This window comes from Castor canadensis, chromosome 1, assembly GCF_047511655.1.
Source record: "Castor canadensis chromosome 1, mCasCan1.hap1v2, whole genome shotgun sequence".
In the NCBI taxonomy this organism is placed as follows: domain Eukaryota; kingdom Metazoa; phylum Chordata; class Mammalia; order Rodentia; family Castoridae; genus Castor; species Castor canadensis.
This window is the reverse complement of record NC_133386.1, coordinates 121749271-121774974: the sequence shown is the minus strand read 5'-3', so window position 1 is coordinate 121774974 and position 25704 is coordinate 121749271. Positions and strand designations below refer to the sequence as shown.

The following is a 25704-nucleotide window of genomic DNA, read 5'->3' as shown; positions in this document are numbered from 1 at the left end:
GGATGTCAGGGTACCTTCACATTTTCTTGGGCAGAACCTAATTTTTTTTTCTTATGGGGATTGCTTTTTGTTTGTTTGTTTTCTGTAAACTTTAATTTTGGAATGATTAGACTCGTAAGAAGTTTCAAAGGTAGCATAGAGAGGTTTAATATTACCATCACCCAGTTTCCCTCAATGTTTATATCTTAACTCTCATATGGTATCAAATCCAGGAAACTGACATTGGTATAATGTGTGCATATAGTTCATTGTCCTTCTAGCACATGAATTTTTTCATTTCAAGAATGTTATGGTTTGGAACCTTTTAAGATTGTATCTTTTCACTCAGTATAATGCCCTGGAGATCCATCCAAGTTGTTGCCTGTATCCATAGTTCTCCTTTTTTATTGGTAAATAGCATTGGCTACCCATCACCATTATTAATCATCTTTTATAGGCTGTTTTGATCCTTTCCAGTTTTGGGCTATTACAAATCTGCTAAAGAACAGTTGTGTACAGGATTTTGTGTGGATTTAAGTTTTCATTTCTCTGGGATAAATGCCTAGGAGGGCAATTGCTGGGTCATGGTTAAGTTTGTTTAGTTTTTTTTAAGAAACTGCCAAACTATTTTCCAGAGTGGCCGTGCCATTTTACATTCTCACCAGCAATGTATGAGAGATCCAGTGTCTCCGAATCTTCGCCAGCATTTGGTATTGTCATTATTTTTTATTTTAGCTGTTCTGATAGGTGTGTAGTGCATCGTGGTCTTAATTTGCATTCTCTGATGGCTAGTGATGTTGAACATCATTTTCATGTGCTTATTTACCATTCATATTTCCTTTTTGATGATGTCTCTTCATATCTTTTGGTCATTTTCTAATTGGATTGGTTTTTTGTTTTGTTTTATCTTACTCTGCTGAGTTTTGAGAGTTCTTAATATATTCTGTGAGTCTTATATCAGATACGTAGTTTGCAAATATTTTCTTTCAGTCTGTAGCTTGTCTTTTCATCCTCTTAAATATGGTCTTTTTGCAAAGATGTCTTTCGTTTTTATGATATCCAATTTGTTTTTTTAAGAACTTGTGAATGGTGTGTTTGATGTTGTATCTAAGAACTCTTCACCAAGCTCTAGAACTAAGGATTTTATCTTGTGTTTTCTTGTAAAAGTTTTATACTCCTCCATGTTTTACTTGAAATATATGATCCATTTTCAGTTAATTTCTACATAAGGCATTAGGTTTAGGTAGAAGTTTATTTTTTCCTATACATATCCAATTATTCCAGCACTACTTTTTGAAAGACTCCTTTCTCCATTGAATTGCTTTTTCACTTTTGTAAAAAATTGGTCATATTTTGCGAGGCTGTTTCTGGATTTCTGTACTGTTTAATCTGTATGTCTGTCTCTATGTCATATTACATATGTGGTCTTCATTATTGTAGCTCTGTGATACATCTTAAAACTGGATAGATTGATATCTCTCATTTTTTTTAATTGTTTATAGCTATTCTAGTTCCTTTGCCTTTAGATACAAGGTTTAGAATAATCTTGTCTGAATTTTTCTGCAAAAAAATAAACTTGCTGAGATTTTTCTTGGAGGAATATTTTTGATTAGAACTGAATTTAACTTGTATATAATTTTTTTTTCATTTTTCTTTTATTATTCATATGTGCATACAAGGCTTGGTTCATTTCTCCCCCCTGCCCCTACCCCCTCCCTTACCACCCACTCTGCCCCCTCCCTCTCCCCTCCCCTCAATACCCAGCAGAAACTATTTTGCCCTTATTTCTAATTTTGTTGTAGAGAGAGTATAAGCAATGATAGGAAGGAACGGGTTTTGCTGGTTGAGATAAGGATAACTATACAGGGCATTGACTCACATTGATTTCCTGTGCATGTGTGTTACCTTCTAGGTTAATTCTTTTTGATCTAACCTTTTCTCTAGTACCTGTTCCCCTTTTCCTATTGGCCTCAGTTGCTTTAAGGTATCTGCTTTAGTTTCTCTGCATTAAGGGCAACAAATGCTAGCTAGTTTTTTAGGTGTCTTACCTATCCTCATAACTTGTATATAATTTTGAAGACAGTATCTATGCTTCCTCTAGTCCACAAAATATTCTTTTTTTAAGCTGTTATAAATTGTATTATCTTATTAATTTCCACTTCCTGTGCTTGTAGCTAGTGTATTGCTCGCATATTGATATCAGATCCTTCAATCTATATAAAGTACCTATTCTAGGTTTTTTTTTTAATTACTTGGGATTTTCTGTGTAGACCTTTTTCTTTCTCTGTTAGTCATCTGTCATTGTAACAAGATAACAACTTAAAAAGATGAAAGATTTTATTTTGACTCATAGTTTCAGAGGTTTCAAGTCCATGGCTGGTGGCTCTGTGATTTGGGGCCTGTGGTGAGATAGAACATCATGGCAGGGAGAGGATCATGGAACATGGTTATTCATTTCACGGTGACTTAAAGCAGAGACAGAGAGAAATAGAGATCCACTGTACCCTTTGAAGGCATGCTGCAGTGACCTACTTCTTCCAGCTAACCCCCATCTCCTAATGTTTTCATTTCCAGTAGTGCCAGAGACTGGCAACCACACTTTTAGTACATGGCCTTTGGTGGACAATTCAGATCCAAACCATTACACTTTTTTGTTTTGTGATAGCCCACACTGACCTTGAACTTGAGATCTCCTGCCTCACCAGGAGTTTGGCTCCCTCCAGAGTGCTGTGCCAAGCAGTTACATTTTCTGATCTACTTTATTGCATAGGCAAACTGTCAGTTTTTATTGAGTGTAGTGTTAAAGTAGATACTTTTGACTCATTATTTAGACTTTGACCATTAAGTATATTAGCTGTTTTTTTGTTTGTTTGTGTATTTGTGGTACTGGGGTTTGAACTCACCCTACACCTTGAGCCACTCTACCAGTCCTTTTTTGTGGTGGGGGTTTTTTGAGATAGGGTCTTGACTATTGCCCTGGTAGCTCTGAACCACAATGATCCTAATCTCTGCCTCTTGAGTAGCTACGGTTACAGACGTTAGCCACCGGTACCCAGCTACTGTGTTTTGTTTTGTTTTAGTAGGTTGTCTCTGTTGAGTTGAGAAATTTGAGAATTGTCTCTTCTTCCTAAATTTTTTAGGTTTTTTTTTTTTATAACAGGAATTGTTTTGTGAAATGCTTCCCCCCCCCCCCCACTAGATATAATTAGTGATTCTGTCTCCCATTTTTCTGGAAGAAATTCTATAGAGTTGGTGTTAATTTTTTAAAGGGTTAGAATTTTCCAGTTAAACTTCTGGGCCTAGAAATTTTAAGGGGGGGTTTTTTAAAATTACGGATTCAGTTTCCTTAAAAATCATAGGGCTATTTCAATAAACTACTTCACATTGAATGAGTTACAGTTTATGCTGTTTGAGGAATTGTTCCATTCCATTTAAGGTAAAATTTATGTGAACTGTGGCTGGAACTCAGGGTCTTGCACTTGCCAAGCAGGTGATCTACCACTTGAACCATGCCTCCGGCCTTTGTAATATTTCCTTTTGTTATCTTTGTTTTTTTCCTTGATGGTACTGGGGTTTGAACTGAGGGCCTCACACTTGCTAGGCAAGAACTCTACCACTTGAGGTACACTGCCAGTCCAGTTTTTCTTTTTAGAAACAGAATCTTGCTTTGTATCCCAGGCTGATCTCCTGCCTTTGCCTCCTGAGTACTAGGATTGCAGGCATTAACCAGCACGCCTGGCTCCTTTTTGGTATCTTTTGATGTTTTACTGGGTCTGTAGTAATAATTCATTTCATTCTTGAAATTGGTAGTGGATTTTTTTTCCCCTTAATCTTGGCTAGATGTTTGTCAATTCTACTGATCTTTTCAAAGAACTACCTTTCAGTTGTTTCATTGATTTTTCTATTTTCAGCTTTATTAGTATGTTTTTTGATGAGTTTAGTTGCTCAATTTATGATTATAAGCTGAGAGCTTAAGATTCTTGAGTCAGTTCTCTTAAAGTTTTCAAAATGTTTTATGACTTTCACATGTTTCATGAAAGATTAAAAAGAATGTACATTTTGCTATCAAATGCAATGTTCTTTAAGTGAAAATGAGATACCGTTGAATTCATCGATCGATCTTTTGAGACAGAGTCTTGTTGTTATCCATGTCGGCCTTAAATTTGCAATCATCTTGCCTCAGCCTCCCAAGAAGCTGAGAACACTGGCATTCCAACCAGTTGCTTTTAAAACCTAGCTATGTTACTACATTTTGTTAAGCTTTTTGTAGCTGACATAAAGTTTTTAATTTTTTTAGTCCTATCTGCCAGTCTGCCTTAGTTGATGGATTTCAGCCATTTATTTTAGCCTTAACATGGGTAATGATATTAAGGCCGCCATTTTTTTTTTTCTTTTTCCTTTCTCTGGGTTTTTTTCTCCCTTACTTCCTGTAAGCTATGTGAGCATTTTAGAATTCCAATTTTTTTGTTTATTTATAGTAAAAAGCTTTAAGTAGCTTTTTTGGTGGTTGCTTTTGATGTCATGTATATGTAATTTACCACAATCCACTGTGTATTGTCATTTTATCAATTCAAGTGATGTGCAGAACCCTTACTTCCCTTTTCATCACTTGTCCTTCATTTATCATATAATTGTCAAATATTCATATTTGAGAACTACTTCAGACAGTTTTTTTTATTATTGTTATTTTTTTTGTGGTACTGAGGTTTTGAATTTGGGGCATATACCATGAGCTACCCCACTAGCCTTTTTTGTGTTGGTTATTTTTGAGATAGGGGCTCAGAAACTATTTGCCCGGGTTGGCTTACAATACTTCTGATCTCTGCTTCCTGAGTAGCTAGGATTACAGGTGTGAGCCACCAGAGCCCCGCTGACAGTTTCAGTTTTTGCTTCAGTTATCAAATATAATTTAGATAACTCAAGAGGAAAAGGAGATTATTGTATTTACTCACTTTCTGTTCTGAGACTTCTGGTACTTCAGATACTTACTTCTATTCTTCCTTACTCATAATTGCAAGGTGCCTTCTTAAATCATTTCCTTTGTGTTCAGTAAACTTCTGATAGGTAGCCATTTAGGGTAAGTCTGTTGTTGACATATTTTCTTAGTTTTTCTTCTTTTGAGAAAATGGCCTCATTTCCCCTTAATTCCTGAAGGATATATTCTTTGAATACAGGATTATAGCTTCAACACTTGAAAAATGTTTGCCTCCTCTCTGGCCTTCATAGTTTCTGATGCGAAATCTTGTGTCTTACTACTTTTAGGATTTTTTTCTTTGCCTTTAGGTTTCAAATTCAACATGAATATATTTTTAATTTAAGGTTTGAATATGATTTGACTTAATGTGGATTTGTTTGGAGTTCCCTAACTTTATTGAATCTGTAGTAGGTTTATGTTTAAGGTTTCACATATTACCGAGCCAACCCAGTAATACAGATCAAAGAAAAAAAAATTCCAATTTAAAATGTTCCAGCTGTTCTGATAGTGTTGACATTTACAGCTTGATAGGTTAAGACAATCTATTGTTGACCACGATATAGCATAGATATGCTGTTTCATGAAATTCCTTACAGATTTAGCTTGGTTCTCCTCGTGTCTTTTCTTAAAGTTCTACCTGGTTTTGTTACCAGTTTGCATCCATTCTGGGCCAGGAATTTCTTATTCTGAAAGTCTCATGAGAAGACATGGTGAGAAACCAGCTCAAGTGCACATAACCATAATGACAGACAAAATCAAAGCAGAAGGTCTACAGGGCATATTTTGTCCCAAACTTAGAAACTTGCCAGCCATTATTCAAATTCAGTTTTAGCCCTGCTCTCTCCTCTCATTTTGGGACTCTAAGGCGGTATTAGATCTTTTGTTTGGTCCCTGAAGTTTTTTTGAAGTTTTTAGATCTATTTTCTTTTATGTTCAGATTGGATAATTTTTGTAGTTTTGTCTTTAAGTTTTTTGACTCTTTCCTCTTTCCTCTTCTGCTTTTTGAACCCATCAGTTGAGTTTTTAATTTTGGTTATATGTTTCATTCTAAAGTTTCCATGTGTCCCCTGTTCCTTTGCTGAGATCTTTTTGGTTTACGTGTGTTTGTGCTCATTTGGTTGCTGCTTTTAAATCCTTATCAGATACTTCTGGTGTCTCAGTTTCCTCAGTGTTGGTATCTTTTTTTTTTTTTTTTACCCCTCCCTTCTTCCTTTATCCCTCCCGGAAATTCCTCCTTCTTTTCCTCCCTTTCTTCTTCCTTCCCTCCCTTCCTTCCTATCTTTCTTTAGATCTTATGACTGGCTTCCTCTGATAGCTTTTCAGCTGAGAAATTGGAGCACTGTCTGGCGTTACCAGATGGTGGTAGGGGTTTAGACTTTTTACAAGGCCAGCTGAAACCACCCTACCTAGTTGGAGTGGCTGGGATGCCTCATTGATGCTCACTCTAGTGGTTTCCATCGACACTGTGGATAGTGGGTTGTGGCCTTGCCACTGGGTGGTTGGAATGTCCTGACTCTACCTGGCCTTTTCTGAGACTAGTCCAGTCAGACAGCAGGAAAGGGGTCACTTCTTACTACAAGCGTAGAGGAAACCAGGGGACCTGTACTTGAGGTGCTTAGTTATGACTTAAGAATGGTTCAAGCAAAGATGGGTCTGCAGATTTTTCTGTGGCATTTGGAGTACTGCATCTGTTATTTGAAATTTATGTTTGTTAGGCTGCTACTCTCTTAGTCCTTGGGCTCAAAATAGACTTATTGAGGCCTTTTCTATATTTACCTATTAGCATTTCTGAGTTGTTGCCTTTTCTAGCATCCAGTCTAGAATTCATAGGCAAAAGAAAACCCAGGGAATTCAGTGCTCTATAGTTCCATGTTCCAAGGTTCTTGTCTGCCTTCTCTCACTTTTCACAGAATTATGTTTGCTTTACATATGGTATTCAGACTTTTAAATTAGACTGAGTGGGATGAATATCGAAAAATATATCTACTCTGTCATTTTGGTAGCTGCAATGAAAAGCCAGTAGATTTAAATTTTCTGCTCTAAGACTGTAGGAAAAGACTTCTAAAGCTTAGAACTTACTCCCAGACATTCTAACTTCTAACTAAGTTGGTTTTAGAATGGCGTTTACATGTTTATGTGAAATTCAGAATAATACATAGAAAATTATGAGCTAAAGTAATTGTTTCTTTGAAATGAAAATGGCAGGATACTGGACTGAATTACAGTGATCGTCTAAAAACTGACTCTGTATAAGAATCACTGGGGGAACCTGGCAAAAACAGATTCATAGACTTCACCCTCAGATTCTAGATCTAGTACAAGACCTGAGAATTTGTAATTTTGAAAAGCTGGCTATAAGCTCTGGTAAATTCTTTTTACCACACAGCACAGGGAGCTGTGCTTTATTTTCCATGAGGGGCTCTAATAATAAAAAATTCTTGGCTGGGGATATAGCCCAGAGGTAGAGTACTTGCCCAGCATGGATGAGGCTTTGGTTTTGATCCCAGGCATTAGAAAAAAACTCTTTACCAGTGCAAATAGTAAGACCAATTGAAGAGCTATTTCCCAATTCTTCTTATTCTGTCTCCCTCTTAGAAATTTCGATTTAGTAGGGTTGAATAGAGAATCTTTTGAGAAGACTCCACAGGTTATTGATCCAATTGTACTCTAACATCAAACTAGGTGATCTCAGGTTAAGAATTTGTATAACGGATATATGTAGCACTAGAATTTCCAAAGTCTGAAAACAAAATAATGCGCTGTCCCCATCTTAATCTTCCTGTGACCCTGTGGTTAAACTGTTTTAATGCCAGTCACTCCTGCAGGGCTGCCAATTATGATTGTGTAGGGTGTCCTGTCAGCCTCTAAAGGCACTATTGGCCTGCTTCAGGGTTTCTTAATCCTGGTGCTGTTGAGGTTAGGCAGTATTGTTTTGTGTGCATGGAGTGGTGGGGGTGTCCTGTTTGTTGGGTTTAGCAGCATCTCTGGCCTCTACCAACTAGAGGCCAGACATAGTGTGAAAGTCTCTCAGGCGGCAAATCACTAACCCAGATGTAATGTGTATAGTGCCCAGTTTCGCGGTTTTCTTTTCATTTATTTTTTCCTTATAACCAATTACTGCTTTAAGTAGTCTATGCCGTGCACAGACTTAATGTTACAGATAGGGGGGAAAAGTGTAACTTCACAGCCCATTTTGATCCCATTTCCATATCAGTGTCTTGATGTTAAATCATTTGCTTTTAATCCCTCCTCCTGCCCTATTTATAACCTGGCCTCTAAGGCCCTTTCAGTAAATTCATCCATTTTCTGTGATGTCTATGAGCATGTGCCATGTGGTGCAGACACTGTGGATGAAAAATTAGTTGACAGGTAAAGGGAAACCACTTGTGGATTTGGAAATTGAAGATAAAACTAGTGAGGTAAGCAAAGGGCAGGTTAAGAAAAGCAGTGTATTCTGGTACTGTGTTTTTATAATTGTATCTTTGCTATGGAACCCCTCAAGTCTTTGGCTGCCAAAGTATCTAGAGCTGATCTTAGTATGATTTGGAAGAGAAATTGTGACTTCCAAAATAAATATTCCAAACAATGCAGTTCTGTTGATAATCAGATTTTTTGGTAACAGTCTTTTTTTTAAAAAAAAATTTTTTTAATTCACTTCTACAATTAATACTTGTTTTATCATTTCTCTTTTTTTAGTCTTGTGAAAATGCCATTGTATGCTGGAAACCTGGCAAAATGGAAGATGATATAGATAAAATTAAACCTAGTGAGTCTAATGTGACTATTCTTGGGAGATTTGATTACAGCCAATGTGACATTTGGTACATGAGGTTTTCTATGGATTTCTGGCAAAAGGTAGCAGCATATTTTTACATTTTGAAATTATTTGACTTAAGAAAGACCATTGCAGTTCTTTTTCTCTGTGTCCCTGTTCCTTTTCCTCTAAGAATGTGTCTTGATATTTTGTGTTGATTATTTTGCAGTCTACCATTGTGGGCTCTGCATACCATCTGCAGTGCCCATTATAAATGAAATTGGCAGTTAGGTATCATTGGTGTTACCTTCCATAAGACCTGTTACTAAGATTTAATGTGTTAGTGATTAGAGTGTTGGTCTTATGCAGCTTTTTCTTAAAAAAAGAGAGAGAGCGAGAGACATATGGAAGGCAAAGACAAAAGTATGAGTTACCTAAAATTTTAAATCTATTAGAATTTTGTGGTAACAAATTAACTGGGTGTTTTTGGTAGTATAGGAAGAGCTTCCCCCAGCTTGTTCTATAGTTCTGAAAGGCAGGGGAAGAAAAAGGTATCATGCTAACAATGTAAATTGTAAGACCTTCCATAAAATCGCATATTAATTGCTCTTATTCCTATTTATAAATCAGGACTATAAGCTCCAAAGAAATAGTCAAGAGTGCAGTCAGAGGCTGCAGTCAAGGTTTTTCTGAAGTAAAAAAGATGTCTTAGGATAGGATTGCTTGAATGCCTTAGAGCTTGGTGATTTTATTAACTTGATGTTTTTAAAAATATGTTTGCACAGATGCTTGCATTGGGCAATCAGGTTGGCAAACTTTATGTCTGGGATTTAGAAGTAGAAGATCCTCACAAAGCCAAGTAAGTATCCGGAAAACTTGTAAAAGGTTCAAAATTGCTGCCTTTTATCTAAAATCTTACGCCAATATAGAGAAAACATTTGATACTCGCAATGCCATTCTTAAATCACTTGAACATTTACATTACTGTTTTCATCAATACCTCAGTGATATTTTTCTCTTCATACAAATTATATGGAATCTCCTGAATTTAAAATTACTCATTTTATGAAATCCGGGATTGAATTCTTAGTGAAGATATTTTAGCTTTAGGTGCTCTTTTGTGAGACTTGGAATAGCTGTTCATGTTCTTATTCACTCTTACGGTAGATACTGAAAGCTTTTTGTATGACATTTAACCTCTTGCCTTGTTTCCCCCAGATGTACAACACTGACTCATCATAAATGTGGCGCTGCTATACGGCAGACCAGCTTTAGCAGGGATAGCAGCATTCTTATAGCTGTTTGTGATGATGCCAGTATTTGGCGGTGGGATCGACTTCGATAAAATACTTTTTCCTTATCAAAATTAAACATGTTGTCTGTGTAAAATAGAATTAATGTATCTTGTTAGTAAGGGCACATAGAGCATTTAGACTTGTTTTTCAGCATTCAATCAGGCTGAGCTGAATGTAGTGATGTTTACATTGTTTACATTCTTTGTACTGTCTTCCTGCTCAGACTCTACTGCTTTTAATAAAAATTTATTTTTGTAAAACTGTGTTATTTTAGTTATTTTCATTGTGATGAGAACAAGTTGAAAGTAATAAAACGGTGCCTTATCTTTTTGTAATGATCTTTTTTTCTTAACTGGAGAAAGCTAAGAGTTTAAGTGTAGGTTCTAGTAACATCTGTTTTTAGTATCCTTAAGTGTAAAACAGGAATAATACCACCTACCTCAGGGAGGTCAAATGATTTAGTAGACGTGAGGCAATTAGAATATTATTTGCCAGATAATTAACTATAAATATATTTTAAGTTGTTTATAATTATCAGAAGTTGTAGGTCTTGTAGTTTCATAATTTTTATGATTTCTTCTGTGATTGTTTCATAAACACTTTAAATTCAATGGAGTTAGAAGATTTGTAACTAGCCATTAGTAAACTTAGTGGAAATGCTATTATTGAACAAAGGAGGAAAGGACATAGAAGCTTAAACATAGTTAATACTGAAAGAAATAGAGGAGTATGTCCACGCTGTGAGTTGTTGCCTCCTTTTCCAAAAAGGATATTACTGGCTTATATAAGTAGATCTCATAGGGCTGAGAGTATTTTTTGGTCTCAGTCCTACTATACTAGTGTATTTACTTGTTGGGGAAAAAAACCCTAAAAGAGTTAGGCCCAAGTTCAAATACACAAGGATTAACCTGAAGCAGGGGGAATGGAGAAAGCCTAAGTGAAGGTAAGGGAGAAAGTAAAATGAAGTGGAGCAAGGGGAAATGCGACACTGAATTTTGCTCAGTTTTTTAAGTTTTGTGAAGTTTTATTTCCATACATATATATAGTGTTTGGCACTGTCCCCTTTTGAACTGTTTCTGAAGCAAGGTTTGCGTCCCTGAAAATAATATAACACTTTGAAGAAAACTTAATCACCATTTACCATCTTGGTCCAGTGGACCCTTCTGTTTATTTGATATTTTAATGGGAGCTTAAACAGCAAAGTTTCGTAGCAAGTAAACTTTGATGCACAAATATCCTAAAAGATATAATACTGTCACATCCTTTTAGCAAAATGAGGTGATCTAGGTACTTATGGCAAAGTACTGCATGGTAAATTCCTTCCTGTTGCATTACTGACTAGGTGAGGGCATCATCTCTTCCCCCCCTCCCCCCTCCTCCGTCCCCCCCCCCCCCAGTGCTGGGAATCAAAGCCAGGGCTCATGCAAGGTGCTCTCTATAGTGGGGCGTCACTCCTCACTCACAGCTCAGGGGACTGGCTTTGAACTCCATCCACTTGCCTCTGACTCCTAAGTACTGGGATATTATTGTTATTTGCAGTACTAGGGTGTGAATTGAGAGCCTCAAGCTTGCTAGGCAGGTGCTCTGTCACAAGCACCTCCAGCCTTCCTCAGAGTCTAGAGTACCATGTCTGCCTCTGTCTTCCAGTTCATCGAATAATTGGGAAACTTCCTCAATTTTCTTTTCCTCAAGTTGAAATTTTAAATTTTCAACCATGTTCACTAAAATCTAAAAGCAAACCACAAAATGGCATTTTTCTTCAAGAATAATGTAAGATTTTGGGCAATAAGACTGAAGAATAAGTTGTTTCAGTATTACATCATTCTAGGTAGTTAGCCATTCCTTTTGTTGTTTTAGTCTTTTTTGTAGTTGGGAATAATTGATGAGTAGGATGAAATACTGGCCTGATAAAATAGTAAAATGTGCCCAAATATAAAGGAAATAAGGTAATGTCTTATAAATTTTGTCCTTATGTATTGCAAGGTAGAATGAATTTTACTCTTAGATAAACAAGGGCAAGTTTTTTTGAAGAGCCTCAAAGTAAAAACCGTGAAATATCAGTCATATAAATAAAAGTGCTCACAAAAGAAACTCAGAGCTGGGTGTGGTGGCCCATGCCTGTAATCTCAGCTACTTTGAAGATGGGGAGGATCATGGTTTGAGTACAGCCCAGGCAAAAACCAGATCCTATCTCAATAAATAAGCTGAAAAATAAAGTAAAAAGGGCTGGAGGTATGGCTCAGGTGGTAAAGTACTTCCCTAGCAAGCATTAGGTCCTGAGTTGAAACACTGGTACCTCCACAAAAAAAAAAGAAAAAGCTAAGGTTAGTATGGATAATGAGAGGTCCAGGATGGAGAACTCATATGCCAACAATGGTCATATTCTTCATGTTATATTTCTGACTTCATTTCCCTGGAATACTGAATGCTTGTGTATTGATTTTTATGAAATTATAAATAGCATTTCTAGAAAAACTAAAGCATTTCCCAGCTAAAGATGACAGAATTGAAGGTCCAGTAGTACAATATTTGAAGGAAAGAAGATGAAAAATAAGCACTTAAAGTAAGTGGGTAAGATACAGACATGTGCGATTGCAGCACCCAGCCACTATAATGGTTAACAGTTAAGTAAGACAACTGCTTCTTTGTCCATTTATTGGATACCATTTAATGGTACTGGAGTTTGAACACAGGATCTTGTGCTTGTCCTACCACTTGAGCCTTGCTTCCAGTTTGGATACTCTATTTAGATGATACTATTAGGACCTGTGTTTACTTTCAACACTCAACACTCTGACACTAACTATGTGGGTATTTTCCCATACCAATAACTAATTATACAACCCTGGACACAGAGTATCCAGCAGTCCCGTTCATTATGACACTACCTGGAGTTAGCTTCAGACCCCACAGCTTAGGAGTTCAGTCCTACAAGCATGTCTCCAGTTAAGATGCCAGTTGTAAGTCTGGACCTCCCATGTTACAGTCTGGTTAAACTGTTTGGCTTCCATGGTTGCTAGAGTGACTCAGGAAATTCAAGAAAACAGCCTCCTTTCTAGTACTGGTTTTTTGGGAATGGTGTTACAAAAAATGCAGCTGAATGGCCACATGAAGGAGGAACATGGTGTTAAGTCTGGAAGGGTCCTGAGCACAAGAACTTCCATCCCATCAGTTAGGGTGCATCAACTTAACTACATGGCACATAGATGCATTCACAAACACAGAATCTCTGAAACCCATTAATAAGCATTTTTGTGGAGGTTTCATTCATAGGCATGTTCACTTAAATCATTGGCTGTCTCCCCAAGATCTGTGACTACAGCTGAAAATTCTAATCCTCTAATCCTGCCTGGAGTTTCTGGTGACCAGTTCCCATCCTGAAACTTTCCAGAAACTTCCTGTTGCCAGTTACCACATTAGCATACAATCGCTTAGTTGACTCCAAGAGTCTTAGAAACTCTTGTGTTTGGAATTGAAGACCAAGACCAAACATGGTCATGTGCCACAAATGGCATTTCATTTCCATCAACATACTGTATATAGGATAGTGGTCCTATTTGATTACATTGCCCAATGTCATAGCCATCTTAGTTTGTGTAAGTACACTCATGATGTTTGTACAATGATGAAATCACCTAATGACATCTCAAGACATGTCCCATCATTGAATGGCACATGATTTTATGTGTGTAGACATATTTGTTATTTTCATTAAATTGGCAATGATTGTATATAATCTGTTTAATGTACTGAATATGCTTTGCTAAATAGTAAGGATGTTTGCATCTATGTACATCAGTGATAATGGCCTCTTCTTGTATTGTCCTTGTCTGGCTTTGGTATCAGTAATGCTGACCTTGTAAAATGAGTTTAAAAATATTCCCTCTTTGCTTTTTTGTAAGTATTTGAGAAAGATTGGTATTAGCTCATTAAATGGTAGAATTAAAGAGTGAAGCCATCTGGTCCAGTACTTTTCTTTAATGAGGAACTTTATTATTGATTAAATTCCCTTATTTTTATTTCTTCATAACTCAACCTTTGTAGGTTTTATAGGTTTCTAGAAATTCATCCTTTTCTTCTCGGTAGTCTAATTTGTATGATTGTTCCTAATAGGCTCATGATTCTTTGTACTTCCATGTTCTTAGCTGCCATAACATCCTCTTTCATTTCTGATTTTGAGTTTTTCTCATTTTTTGTCAGTCTAGCTAAGGATTTGTCAATTTTATGTAGCTTACTGTAACAACTCTAGTTTCATTGTCCTGTTCTATTTTTCTAGTTCTTTGAAGTGTGATGTTAGGTTGTTTATTTGAATCTTCTTTTTGGTGTAGACATTTAATGCTATAAACTGCCCTCCTTAGAACTTTTGTTGATTCCCATAAGTTTCAGTATGTACGTTTCCATTTTTGTTTGACTAAAGATATCTTTTGACTCAAGATACCTTGTGGCTCACACCTGTAATCCTAGCTACTCAGGAGAAAGAGATCAGGAAGCTTGAGGTTTGGAGCCAGCCCAGGCAAATAGTTCTCTAGACCCTATTTTGAAAATACCCAACACACACACACATACACACACACCAGAAAAAAAAAAAAGAATACCCAACACAAAAAAGGGCTGGTGGAGTGGCTCAAGTGGTAGAGTGCCTGCCTAGCAAGCATGAAGCCCTAAATTTAAACATTTATATATATATATATATATATATATATATATAAAAATCTGTTTAATTTCTTCTTTGACTCAAAACTAGTTTAACATATTTCTTATACAATGTCAAAGATCATTTTAGGACTGCTAAAACTAGCTTTGATAAATTAGCTACTTAGTTTCTGAAAAGACAAATAAGGCAGGTTATTTTTTATTAAGTATATACTCTAAAGTTTCATCATACAAAGAGTTAAAAGAAAGTAATGAAACCTGTGTCAGTCCAGTAGTCAATCTTGTTTTATCAATAATCCACCCAGATTATTATTTTTCAGACTGGGACTTGAACTCAGGGCCTACACCTTGAGCTACTTCGCTAGCCCTTTTTCTGTGATTTCTTTTTCAAGGGTCTCTCGAACTGTTTGAGCTGGTCGTGAGCCGTGATCCTCCTGATCTCTGCCTCCTGAATAGCTAGGATTACAGGTATGAGCAGGTGCTAGATATCACCCAGATTATTTTGAAGCACATTCCAGACATGTCATTTTATCTGTAAAAATTTTGTCTATATTTCTAAGAGAAAGATCAATAATACCATTCTCACGTTACACTTTAGAAAGTTGAATTTTTTGTGTGTGGTGTCGAGGATCAAACCCTAGGCCTCATGTATGTTAGGCAAACACTATTACTGAGCTACATCCTCAGCCCCATTTTAATGATTTCTAAATCACATATGAAGTTTATGGAGAAACAAAAGAAGAGTACTCGTCTGGCGATCATTTGATGTTACCTCCGTGAAGTGTAGCTAGTCAACTGAAGACTTTTACTCCTGTGGGAATGGCAATAATTATAGTAGCGGATGTGAAGTAGGCTCGGGTGTCAACGTCTATTCCGACGGTAAACATATTCCCAGCACAAGAGGAAGGGAGGGAGGGAGGAAGAAAGCAGGGGTAGGGGGGTTAGGGGGGTTAAGACTTTAATTTGTTACCCAGAATTGCTTTTATTTAAGGGATTTATTTTGTATGCATAATTTTAAAGAACTGTAATTTTATGGAAGATCTTGTTTATGCATTGCATTCTCAGATTAGTAATGATTCTTCAAATACTAGATTATTTTATTTGCATACCTGTCAGTACATTTCCATGAATATACTATTACCTGTTTAATGCCTTGTTTTTGGACATGTTCTTTGCTTTCTTTTCTTTTGTTATTACAAATAATACTATGAACGACTAGGTATGACTTTACCAATAAAGCATTAGTTATAAAAACAAGTAAGGGGCCAGATTCTGCCCACAATAATATCCCCTTTGGTGGATATTATTAAAACAACTCTTTTTATTATTGTCATCATATTCTTGTGCTGGGGGTACATTGTGACCTTTATAAAAGTGCTTACAATATATCTTAGTTAAATTCACCCCTTTCATCATTCTTCTTTATTCCCTCTCCCCCCCCCATATTAAAACCACTCTTATGGATGTGCAAAAATTGCTGAAGACTTACGTAAACCAAGCAGTTAACAATCAAAGGTCATATAGACAATGAAACAAGCTCTATGACTGAGAATTGGAACAAGAAATAATATCCAGAGTCTTCAGTTATTGGAATCATCAGAGAAAACAATTCAGCCACCTTATTTAAAATTGTACCTCTCCCATCTCCCTGTACTCACTCTCCCCTTTCTTACACTATTAGTCTCCATTTAATTTTTTACTACAAAATTTACTGATTTGATGTATTTCTTTCACTATGATGTATGGTATATGAGGGCAAGTTTTGTTTTATTTCACTATTCTAACTCCAGGACTTAGAAGAGTGCCTTGTACACAGCAGGGCCTTAATAAATATCTATTCAAAGGAAGATATAGTTAACTAAAAAGTGCATTCGCAAACATCACATAGATGATGAAGACTGAACAGGTAGATTTGAGAAAAGAACAAAACTTTTAGAAATGAAAAATATATTTGTTGAAGTAAAAAAATTCAATGGATGAAAGGGCTGTGGAGTGGTTCAAGTGATAGAGTGCCTGCCTAGCAAGTGTGAGGACCTGAGTTCAAGCCCCAGTACGTACAAAAAAAAATTACACATATATATAATTCAACGGATGGCCGGGGCACAGGTGTCTCACAGCTGTAATCCTAGCTACTCAGGAGCCAGAGATTGGGAGGATCAAGGTTTGAGGCCTGCCTGGGCAAATAGTTTGCAAGATCCTATCTTGAACAAACCCATCACAAAAAAGGGCTGGTGGAGTGGCTCAAGGTGTAGGCCCTGAGTTCAAACTCCAGTACTGAAAAAAAAAATTCAATGGATTGGTTAGACAACAGAATAGTCACAGTTAGACAGATAGATTTCTGAACTAGAATGCAATCCTGAGAAAAATTCATAGGATTTATCACAGAGAATCAAGAAAATGGAGAATATGAAGTTAGGAAATACAGAGGATAAAATGAAAAAGTCTAACATCTATTTGAAGAGCCAGAAAAAAATGACTAAAGCAAAGGCAAGAGTGCCATGTGGAGATTTGATAGTTAGGAGAGTGGTTCTGGCACCTTCCTTACCACTGTGTCTCCTTCAGTTACAGTCATGGCCACTGATGTGCCAGTCTATCTGGCACAGAACTTCACCCCAATGTGTATCATGTCCTGAGGGAAAGCAGCTGCCGGGTTTTTGGGTTTTTTTCAAGCTAGATTAGGGGCTAGTTGATATTATGTCCATGTTGAAGTCTTGTGATGAGGCCAGGTGCTTCCCCTGATAGCAGGTTCTTCCGTAGTCTTCTAACTACAACTTTAAAAGGCAGTGAAATTTGGAAGTCCATGAACTTGTTTGTTTTTTTTTTTTTTTGGACAATGGGAAGCAAGAGTGGATCCCTACAAGATGGTCTATCCAAGGCTTGACACTTGATCTAAACTCCCTGGCTGGGGGTTGAAGTTCAGTGGTAGAGCACTTACTTAGCATGCACAAGGTCCTGGGTTCAATTCCTAAGCCCCAAAGAAAGAAAAATTGTATCCCAGTACTGCTGTGATAACCCTTGAGGACTCTGTGTAGTTACATATGGAGCTCGTTTCCTTTCAGGATTACAACTGTATGTTGGATAATAAGGACATTTTAATTAATTTATTTATTTTGGTGGTACTGGAGTTTGAACTCAGGGCCTACACCTTGAGTCACTCCACCAGCTCTTTTTTGTTATGTGTTTTTTTTTGTTTTGTTTTGTTTTTGAGATAGAGTCTCTCAAACCCTGTCAGCCTGGGTTAGAAGGCTGGCTTCAAACCATAATCCTCCTGATCTCTGCCTCTTAAGTAGCTAGGATTATAGGTGTGAGCCACCAGCACCTGGTGACATTTTTTTTTTTGGGGGGGTAAGGTCTTGCTATAGGTGTGCCCAGCTTAGGGCACTTTTGAGTGCTCACACCTAGTTCATCTGAACCTCCAACCCAACAGAAAGACCCTTTCAGCAGAGGTGTTAGACATCACGCTGCCAATATTCATTCAGGCCAACAGTTGCTCTTTGACCCCCAGGGAACCAAAAACATAATGACACATGCAGAATCTTGGGTAGTGGACACAGTAAAACTCTTACCTATAGGTTTCAGAATGTAGTCTCCCTAGAGCCCCTCCCTGTACCTCATAGATCCCCAGGCCCAGCTCATTTATGAAAGAAACAGAATAATGAAGAGGAACAGAGGATGCTACTGGTCCTTTTTCTAGCCCTGAAACTACATAATTTGCAGGGTGCAAAATGGAAATGTAAGCCTCTTATTTAAAAAGCAGGAGAGGGCCTGGAGATGTAACTCAGTGGTTGAGTGTTTACCTAGCATGCATGAGGCCCTGGGTTCTATCACCAGTACTGCAAATAAAGAAAAAGCAGGAAAAAGTGAGGTTAACAGTTTTAAAACAAAGCTTTTCTTTCCTATAATTTCTTTCTCAATTTGTCATGGTGTTCCCTCACCCCCCGCCCCCAGAACTGAGGGTAGAACTCAGGGCCTGCTCTACCACTTGAGCTATAATTCCAGTCTTTTGGCTTGGCTTTTAGTGGTTTTTTTTGTTTGTTTTTTTGGTTTTTTTTTTGATAGGGTCTTGCATTTTTGCCTGGGACAGCCTTGGACTGCGTGTGATCCTCCTACCTTTTTCTCCTGAGTAACTGGTATTACAGATGTGAACCACAACATCCAGCTTATTTTTTACATAGGGTCTAGAAGACTTCTTTTGCCAGGGCTGTCTAACTATGATCCTCCTCTGCTTCCCAAGTAACTGATGTCATGATGTTTTCTTAATCTGCTATGTAATGCCATTCTAAGTAACGATTTTAAATTATTAGCACACAGTTTATCAGTCCTTTTCATATTGTGCCATGTCAGTTTTAAATGCAAACATAAAAGCATTTTTAACTCCTATAACAAAATCATAGAAATTAAACAATTGTTATTTTGTGGTTTATATATCCATATGTATTTTGTTTTAACCAGTGCAGGGGAAACTGCACAAACGTAACTCAACTGCTGTTATTTTACTTGATAAGAAATTTTCTACCAGTACTGGAAATGCCATTTCTTCTTTCTGCATCCAAACTAAGCTCTGGTTCAAACTGAAAGCATGGCTTCTTAGGGCTGTCAGCACCTCTGCCTACTCAGTTGAGCCTTGCTGAATTCCACACATTGTGGGTCCATTGGAATTCTGTCTATGGGGGAGTTGTAATGTTTTAATGGAGTGGCAAGGAACAGCTGAATTGCATTTATCCCCCGTCCTTGCACATGTAGTACATTATCCCATTGGACTTCACTTATGAAATGCAAGTTGAAAGACAACATTAAGAACTTCTAGATGGGAAGCATCTAGAACATTAAGCCAAACACAGGGGCTTTTTGGGCTCAGTGCCCTGAACTGTGAAGGATACTTTTCTATCTTTCATTACCCCAGGATGATGTAGAATAAAAAGAAATGTTGAAGCTGACCCTGCTCTGAGATCATTGGCCTCTCTGTTCCCAGCACACTATCTGGCACTAACATCCCTATTGGTAGGTTCTCCTTTCTTTTCTGAATATCTACAGTCTTATTATCAGTTTCTTTCTGGTTCTTAGTTTCTTTAATCAGTTTAAGTAAAATGAATAGAAAATTCTTCATTCTCATCTCTCCTTCTCTTCCTCCTCCACACACAATAAAAAAAAGAGAGAGAGAAATAATTCTTGCTTGTTTTAGCAATAGGAAATAGGGGAGAAGCTGGGGGTCATATTGCACTCTGTGGGAGGTGGCTTGGATCTAAAGAAACCTGAGGCACAGTTGACAGCTGCTGTGACAGGGATGACAAATGCAATGAAGTCGTGGGCCTTTGTAAAAGGAAAATGGGTTGAGAAGACTAGGTTGTGGCTTTGGTTACATCATCCTACTATAGAATACTGGATGATTCAATGATTTTAAAGATATTTTTAAGCAAATGCCTGAGACAGGCAGAAGACTAAAGGACTGATGGTCACCCCTTTCAGATCACTAAGGCAAAGAGGACAGTCACTCTACTTACCTGCATCTTCAGGCGTGGATGAGGTGTCATCTCGGACAGTAATTCTTAAATTTTTCTTTATAAATGTAACCCATAGTAAGAAATACATAATACCCAAGCACACATACAAATACATAAATGAAAAAAAATCCATGAAGCAATATATGTACCATATATGATGCATCCTGAAATTTTCATTTTTTTTATAATGCTGATTGTGACTCACTAAACTGATTCTACAACCTGCTAATAGATCTCAACCTGAGTTTGAAACACAGTCAGAAACACTAACCTAGAGGGCTTCTACCAAGGGGGTTGGAAGTGGGAACCACATTGTCAGAAATACAAGTGTAAATTAAAAGAATGGTATGGTTTCTTTTAACAACAGACCATAACTCCAATACTATAAAGTTTGTAACTTCCCTTACTTTCAGTATTGCCTCTGGGTTTCCCCTGTGTGATTTGTAGAAACTATCATTTTGTAATGGAGCTGGTAGATTCCTACAAAGATTCTTGGTATTTTGTGGTTATTTTCTGAGGCCAAGCAAGACTTCAGATGAGTGAAAGCAAGCTCATTTCACCATTCTGCCTTTAGTGTACCTCAGGCTGATGTGAAATAAAACAATGTGGGGTGATTTTCTGTTACATTCCTGTATAATAAGTGAGGGAGTGTGTGGGTTTAATTCTGAAACTATTAAATTTTGGGTTGTCAGGAAATCACTGATTGTAAGAAGTGTATAGTATATTTTCTCTCAAATGTGGAAGCTAGACCTATAAGTTAAATCTACACATAAATACACATATAAAATCATATATATATATATGAAATATATATATGATATATATTATATATATCATATATATATATAGTGAGAGAAAGAATAAGATTGTATTTGTGAGGGGACTATGGGAAGCAGGCAAGGGAAAGAGAATAATGTTAAAGAATGAAAAATATTGAAACATGCCATTTGTATATGAATATAATTTAATATAGTATACTATAAGCTGTTGAATAATGGGGGAGCAGGGTGATAGAGAAAGAGTAAGTGATGGAGGGTTAATCTGATTAAAGGAGGATATATGTGTCTGAAATGTCAAGGTGAAACACTTCTCTACTATCAGTATACACTTTTTTAAAAAATTGAGGGTAAAACAGGTCTTTTCCAGGGTGGGTACCAGTGGGAGAGGAGAAGTGCATAAAGAAAGAGTGAATGAGAGTGAAAATAGTGGATGTATTTTGTATTCATATATGAATAAAGAAGAATGAAACCTGTTGAAATTGTTCTAAGAAGGGGGAGGAGGAAAGGGAGAATGATATAAGGTAAATCTAACTAATATATATTGTAAACACATATGTAAATATCACAATGTATCCCCTGTACAACTATTATACACTAATAATTTAAAAAAGTGTACAGTGGTGAATTGACACCCTGTACTATGTATTGGCCACTATTTGATTTTTTTTATTCATTGCAAAATCACTTTTTAAGTGATTCACGATGTACTTGAACATGACTAGGCTGTCAAACTGTTAACATTTAGCATAAAAGTGTTTCGCTACATGGTTTCTCTCTCTCTGAGTCTGGTTGTAAAATTGAGGCATACTTATCTCAGTTCTGAGTAGCAATCTATTTTAAAGTTCTGCATGCTCCTCTCAATCCCTGAGTGAGTCTGGTTGAAAGAGAATTGTGACTCTTAGAGGTCAAAACCCTCTGTGAAGGACCCTCCATAAATGTTATTTTCTAAACTTTGCCTTAAAATGTGAGCTCCTGGTGAACAGTAGCATGCATTTAATTGGCCAGGTGTGCAAAGCACTGCATTACTCAGTGAGATTAAATAAACCTGTGTCATGCAGTGGTTCCCAAATGAGGAAAGAGCTAATGCACCACAATCAATACATATGGCAGATCTAAGTCCTAACCTGACTGAAATATTTTTAAAAAGCTTGGTGGTGGGGGTGGGGGAACACACCTTACTAGGAGAGGTGACTCATGCCTGTAATCCCAGCTACTTGGGAGGTAAAGATTACAAGGATCATGGTCCAATGCCATCCCTGGCAAAAAGTGAGACCCCTGTCTCAACCAATAAAAAGCTGGGTATGGGCTGGGGACTTGGCTCAAGTGGTAAAGCACCTGCCTAGTAAGCATGAGGCTGAGTTAAACCCCAGGACAGCCAAAACAAAAACAAAAATCTGGCCATTCCAATTTTGGGAGGCATAAATAGGAGGATCCTTGTCCAGGCAAGCCCTGGGGACAAAAATGCAAGAGCCAGGCTCTGAGTTCAAACACCAGTACTGCCTAATAAGAACAATAATAACTCCTCCAGATAGTTCTGATACAGATTTTGAAACCACTGTTCCATTTTGAAAATATTGCTTCATACAAATAAATTACCCTAATTAGAAAATCTTTTCTTGGGTGTTTCAAAATAAATGCTCAAGCTTTTAGTTAAATTGCAATTTTATATGGTTGCATACACACAAAGTAGCTCAAAGTAGATCTAAAAATATAAAGTTTATCTCAGCCCAGTGCAGTCCAGATTTCCACCATCAACTTAAAACTCTCTTACTGTTATAAACTAGTGTCTCCCAAATTATGTCTGCAGCTACTGTTGGGAGTGGGGGAAAACTGTTAATAGGTCTGTCACCTGTCTAGTGGCTTCTTTGGCTGGAATTTAGCAGCTTCCTGCCAGGATTCTGCTCTTGAGATGGTTTGTGCTTTTCAGTCATCTGGTCCCTAAGCAAGACCAGGTTATCCAAGAAGCCAGCTGTGAAGACACTGGGGCTTGATAGAATCCTTTTTTTTTTTTTTCCTCTTTTTCGGTATTGGAGTTTGAACTCAGGGTCTACATCTTGAGCCACCCCACCAGCCCTTTTTTGTGAAGGGTTTCTTCGAGATAGGGTTTTGCAAACTATTTGTCCTGGCTAACTTCAAACTGCAATGTTCCTGCTCTCTGCCTCCTGAGTAGTTAGGATTACAGGTGTGAGCCATCAGTATCTAGCAAAGTTAATTTTAATGGTATTTCTTTTTATTTTGGTGGTACTGGGGTTTGAACTCAGGGCCTCATGCTTGCTAAGCAGGTGCTCGACCACTACTTCTGTGACCTTGGCAAGTTTAGAGCTAGCTCCTGCCAGGCTGCCTCCCTTGTAATACAGACTTTCCAGGTAGTCAGTTTTTTTTCTATTTGCACATTGTAGAGGCCCAGTTAGTATTTATTAAATAAATGCACTCTGCTTTTCTGAGCTACTGTATCTCTTCTGCTTCTCTTAATAAAACCCCTGATTGAAACTGCTCATTTAAGCCTCTCAATGAAATGCATGCATTCTTATGGTTTCTTTTGCTCTAAAATCAGTGCCAAAATCCAGGTGCCAGTGGCTCACACCTATAATCCAAGCTACTTGGAAGGCTAAAATCTGGAGGATCTCGACTTGAGGCCAGCCAGAGGAAATAATTTACTGACCTCACCTCCAAAATAGCCAAAGCAAAATGGACTAGAGGTGTGGTTTAAGCAGTAGAGTACCTGCTTTGCAAGCATGAAGCCCTGAGTTCACACTCCAGTCCCACAAATAAATAAATACAATTAAAATAAAATCAGTGCCAGATGAAGAGCTCTTGAAACCAGAAGCTATCCTTATTTTTTGACTCCACAGTGCTTAGCATACTGTTTGGCGCATAGAGACATTCAAGGAAATGTTAAATGAATGAAAAGTGAGCTGAGAAATCTTAAGTGGATTTCTGATGTGTCTCAGGCAGTAGGGAAGAGAGGCTATTGAGGTAAAGATATGCTACTTCCTAATGGAAAGCTATCCAGGGAAAAGAAAAGGAAGATTTGAGCCTATTGGTGTCAATGTTCTTATCCCCAAGCACATACAGAGGCTTCCCTCATATTTCTTCAGCAGTGTTTTTCAAATTTTAGCATGCATTGGAATCAACTGTTAAGTCCCAACACAGAGTTTCTGATTCAGTAGGTTTGGGGTGGGGCCAGAGATCTGCATTTTTAGTAAGTTCTTGGGCCTACTGATGCTGCTGACCAGGGACCATGCTTTGAAGATTGCTTTATTTTCAAAGTAAAATATATGCAAAGGAGATGCTAAACAGAGGGAGTGGGGGAAGAGCCTTCCTGGAAATCAGAACAGCTAGTTATGGACACCCTCTACTGGAGAGACAGAAAAATTCTGTACACAGGACATTCAGTCAACAACTGTGTAGACTTTACTATATAAGAGTCCTGTTCTTGAAGGTCCACACTGAAGACTAGTCAGGCTCTCTAGTTATATCTTTATATTGCCTGGTAAACAATCAGCTGTAAAGGTACTTAAAATGATTATTGATGAGATGTACTTTTATTCATTCAGCAAATACCCATCAAATGTTTATTAGGAGTAGGTGCTGGACTATTCATTGCAGATACAGTAGTAAACAAATAAGCACATTCCCTGCCCTCTTGGAGCTTGTATTTAGGGAGGCTCATAATAAGATCAGCTGTAAGCAAGCCAAGCTCAGCAGCTCACACCTGTAATCCCCCCAGCTACTTGGGAAGCAGATAGGTCTGTGTTCAAGGTCAGCCTGGCAAAAAAGTTAATGTGACCCTATCTTAAAGAACAAACTCAAGGCTGCTATATCCTAGCCCTTCTGTGTGACTTTTTTTAAAACCAAGAAACTTCTTCCAGAAGTTGCCAGCTAGTTTCCTCTCACGTTATGGGACTGATTCTAACCTGGTCCCTGCAAAGGATTAGAAAATTGTTGAATAAACCAAGAGGAAATTAATCACCTGAATAGACCTATAACACAAAATGAAATTGAAGCAGCAATCAAGAGTCTCCCCAAAAAGAAAAGTCCAGGACCTGATGGATTCTCTGCTGAATTCTATCAGACCTTTAAAGAAGAACTGATACCAACCCTCCTTAAACTGTTCCATGAAATAGAAAGGGAAGGAAAACTGCCAAACACATTTTATGAAGCCAGTATTACACTTATCCCAAAACTAGGCAAAGACACCTCCAAAAAGGAGAACTATAGGCCAATCTCCTTCATGAACATTGATGCAAAAATCCTCAACAAAATAATGGCAAACCAAATTCAACAACACATCAAAAAGATCATTCACCACGACCAGGTAGGCTTCATCCCAGGGATGCAGGGGTGGTTCAACATACGAAAATCAATAAACGTAATAAACCACATTAACAGAAGCAAAGACAAAAACCACTTGATCATCTCAATAGATGCAGAAAAAGCCTTTGATAAGATCCAACATCATTTCATGATAAAAGCTCTAAGAAAACTAGGAATAGAAGGAAAGTTCCTCAACATTATAAAAGCTATATATGACAAACCTACAGCCAGCATTATACTTAACGGAGAAAAATTAAAACCATTCCCTCTAAAATCAGGAACCAGACAAGGATGCCCACTGTCTCCACTCCTCTTCAACATAGTACTGGAATTCCTAGACAGAGCAATTAGGCAAGAAGAAGGAATAAAAGGAATACAAATAGGTAAAGAAACTGTCAAAATATCCCTATTTACAGACGACATGATCCTATACCTTAAAGACCCAAAAAAC

The 25704-nt window shown here is 37.5% G+C and overlaps 1 protein-coding gene across 5 annotated transcripts in view; it reads left to right on the top strand.

Moving 5' to 3' along the window:
- The window catches only part of Eed (embryonic ectoderm development), a 31787-nt gene extending 21524 nt beyond the window's left edge, over window positions 1-10263 (top strand). For 2 of the 5 annotated variants that reach the window (XM_020184635.2, XM_020184633.2), the window contains 3 exons: window positions 8651-8809; window positions 9494-9567; window positions 9927-10263. In XM_020184635.2, the coding sequence (XP_020040224.1) occupies window positions 8651-8809; window positions 9494-9567; window positions 9927-10053 (360 nt within the window). In that variant the 3' untranslated portion in view covers window positions 10054-10263. Of the gene's footprint in view, window positions 1-614; window positions 690-8650; window positions 8810-9493; window positions 9568-9926 lie in introns of all 5 variants that reach the window. The other 3 variants (XM_074081656.1, XM_020184632.2, XM_020184634.2) reach the window with 3 other exon arrangements.
- Window positions 10264-25704: the final 15441 nt, after the last annotated feature.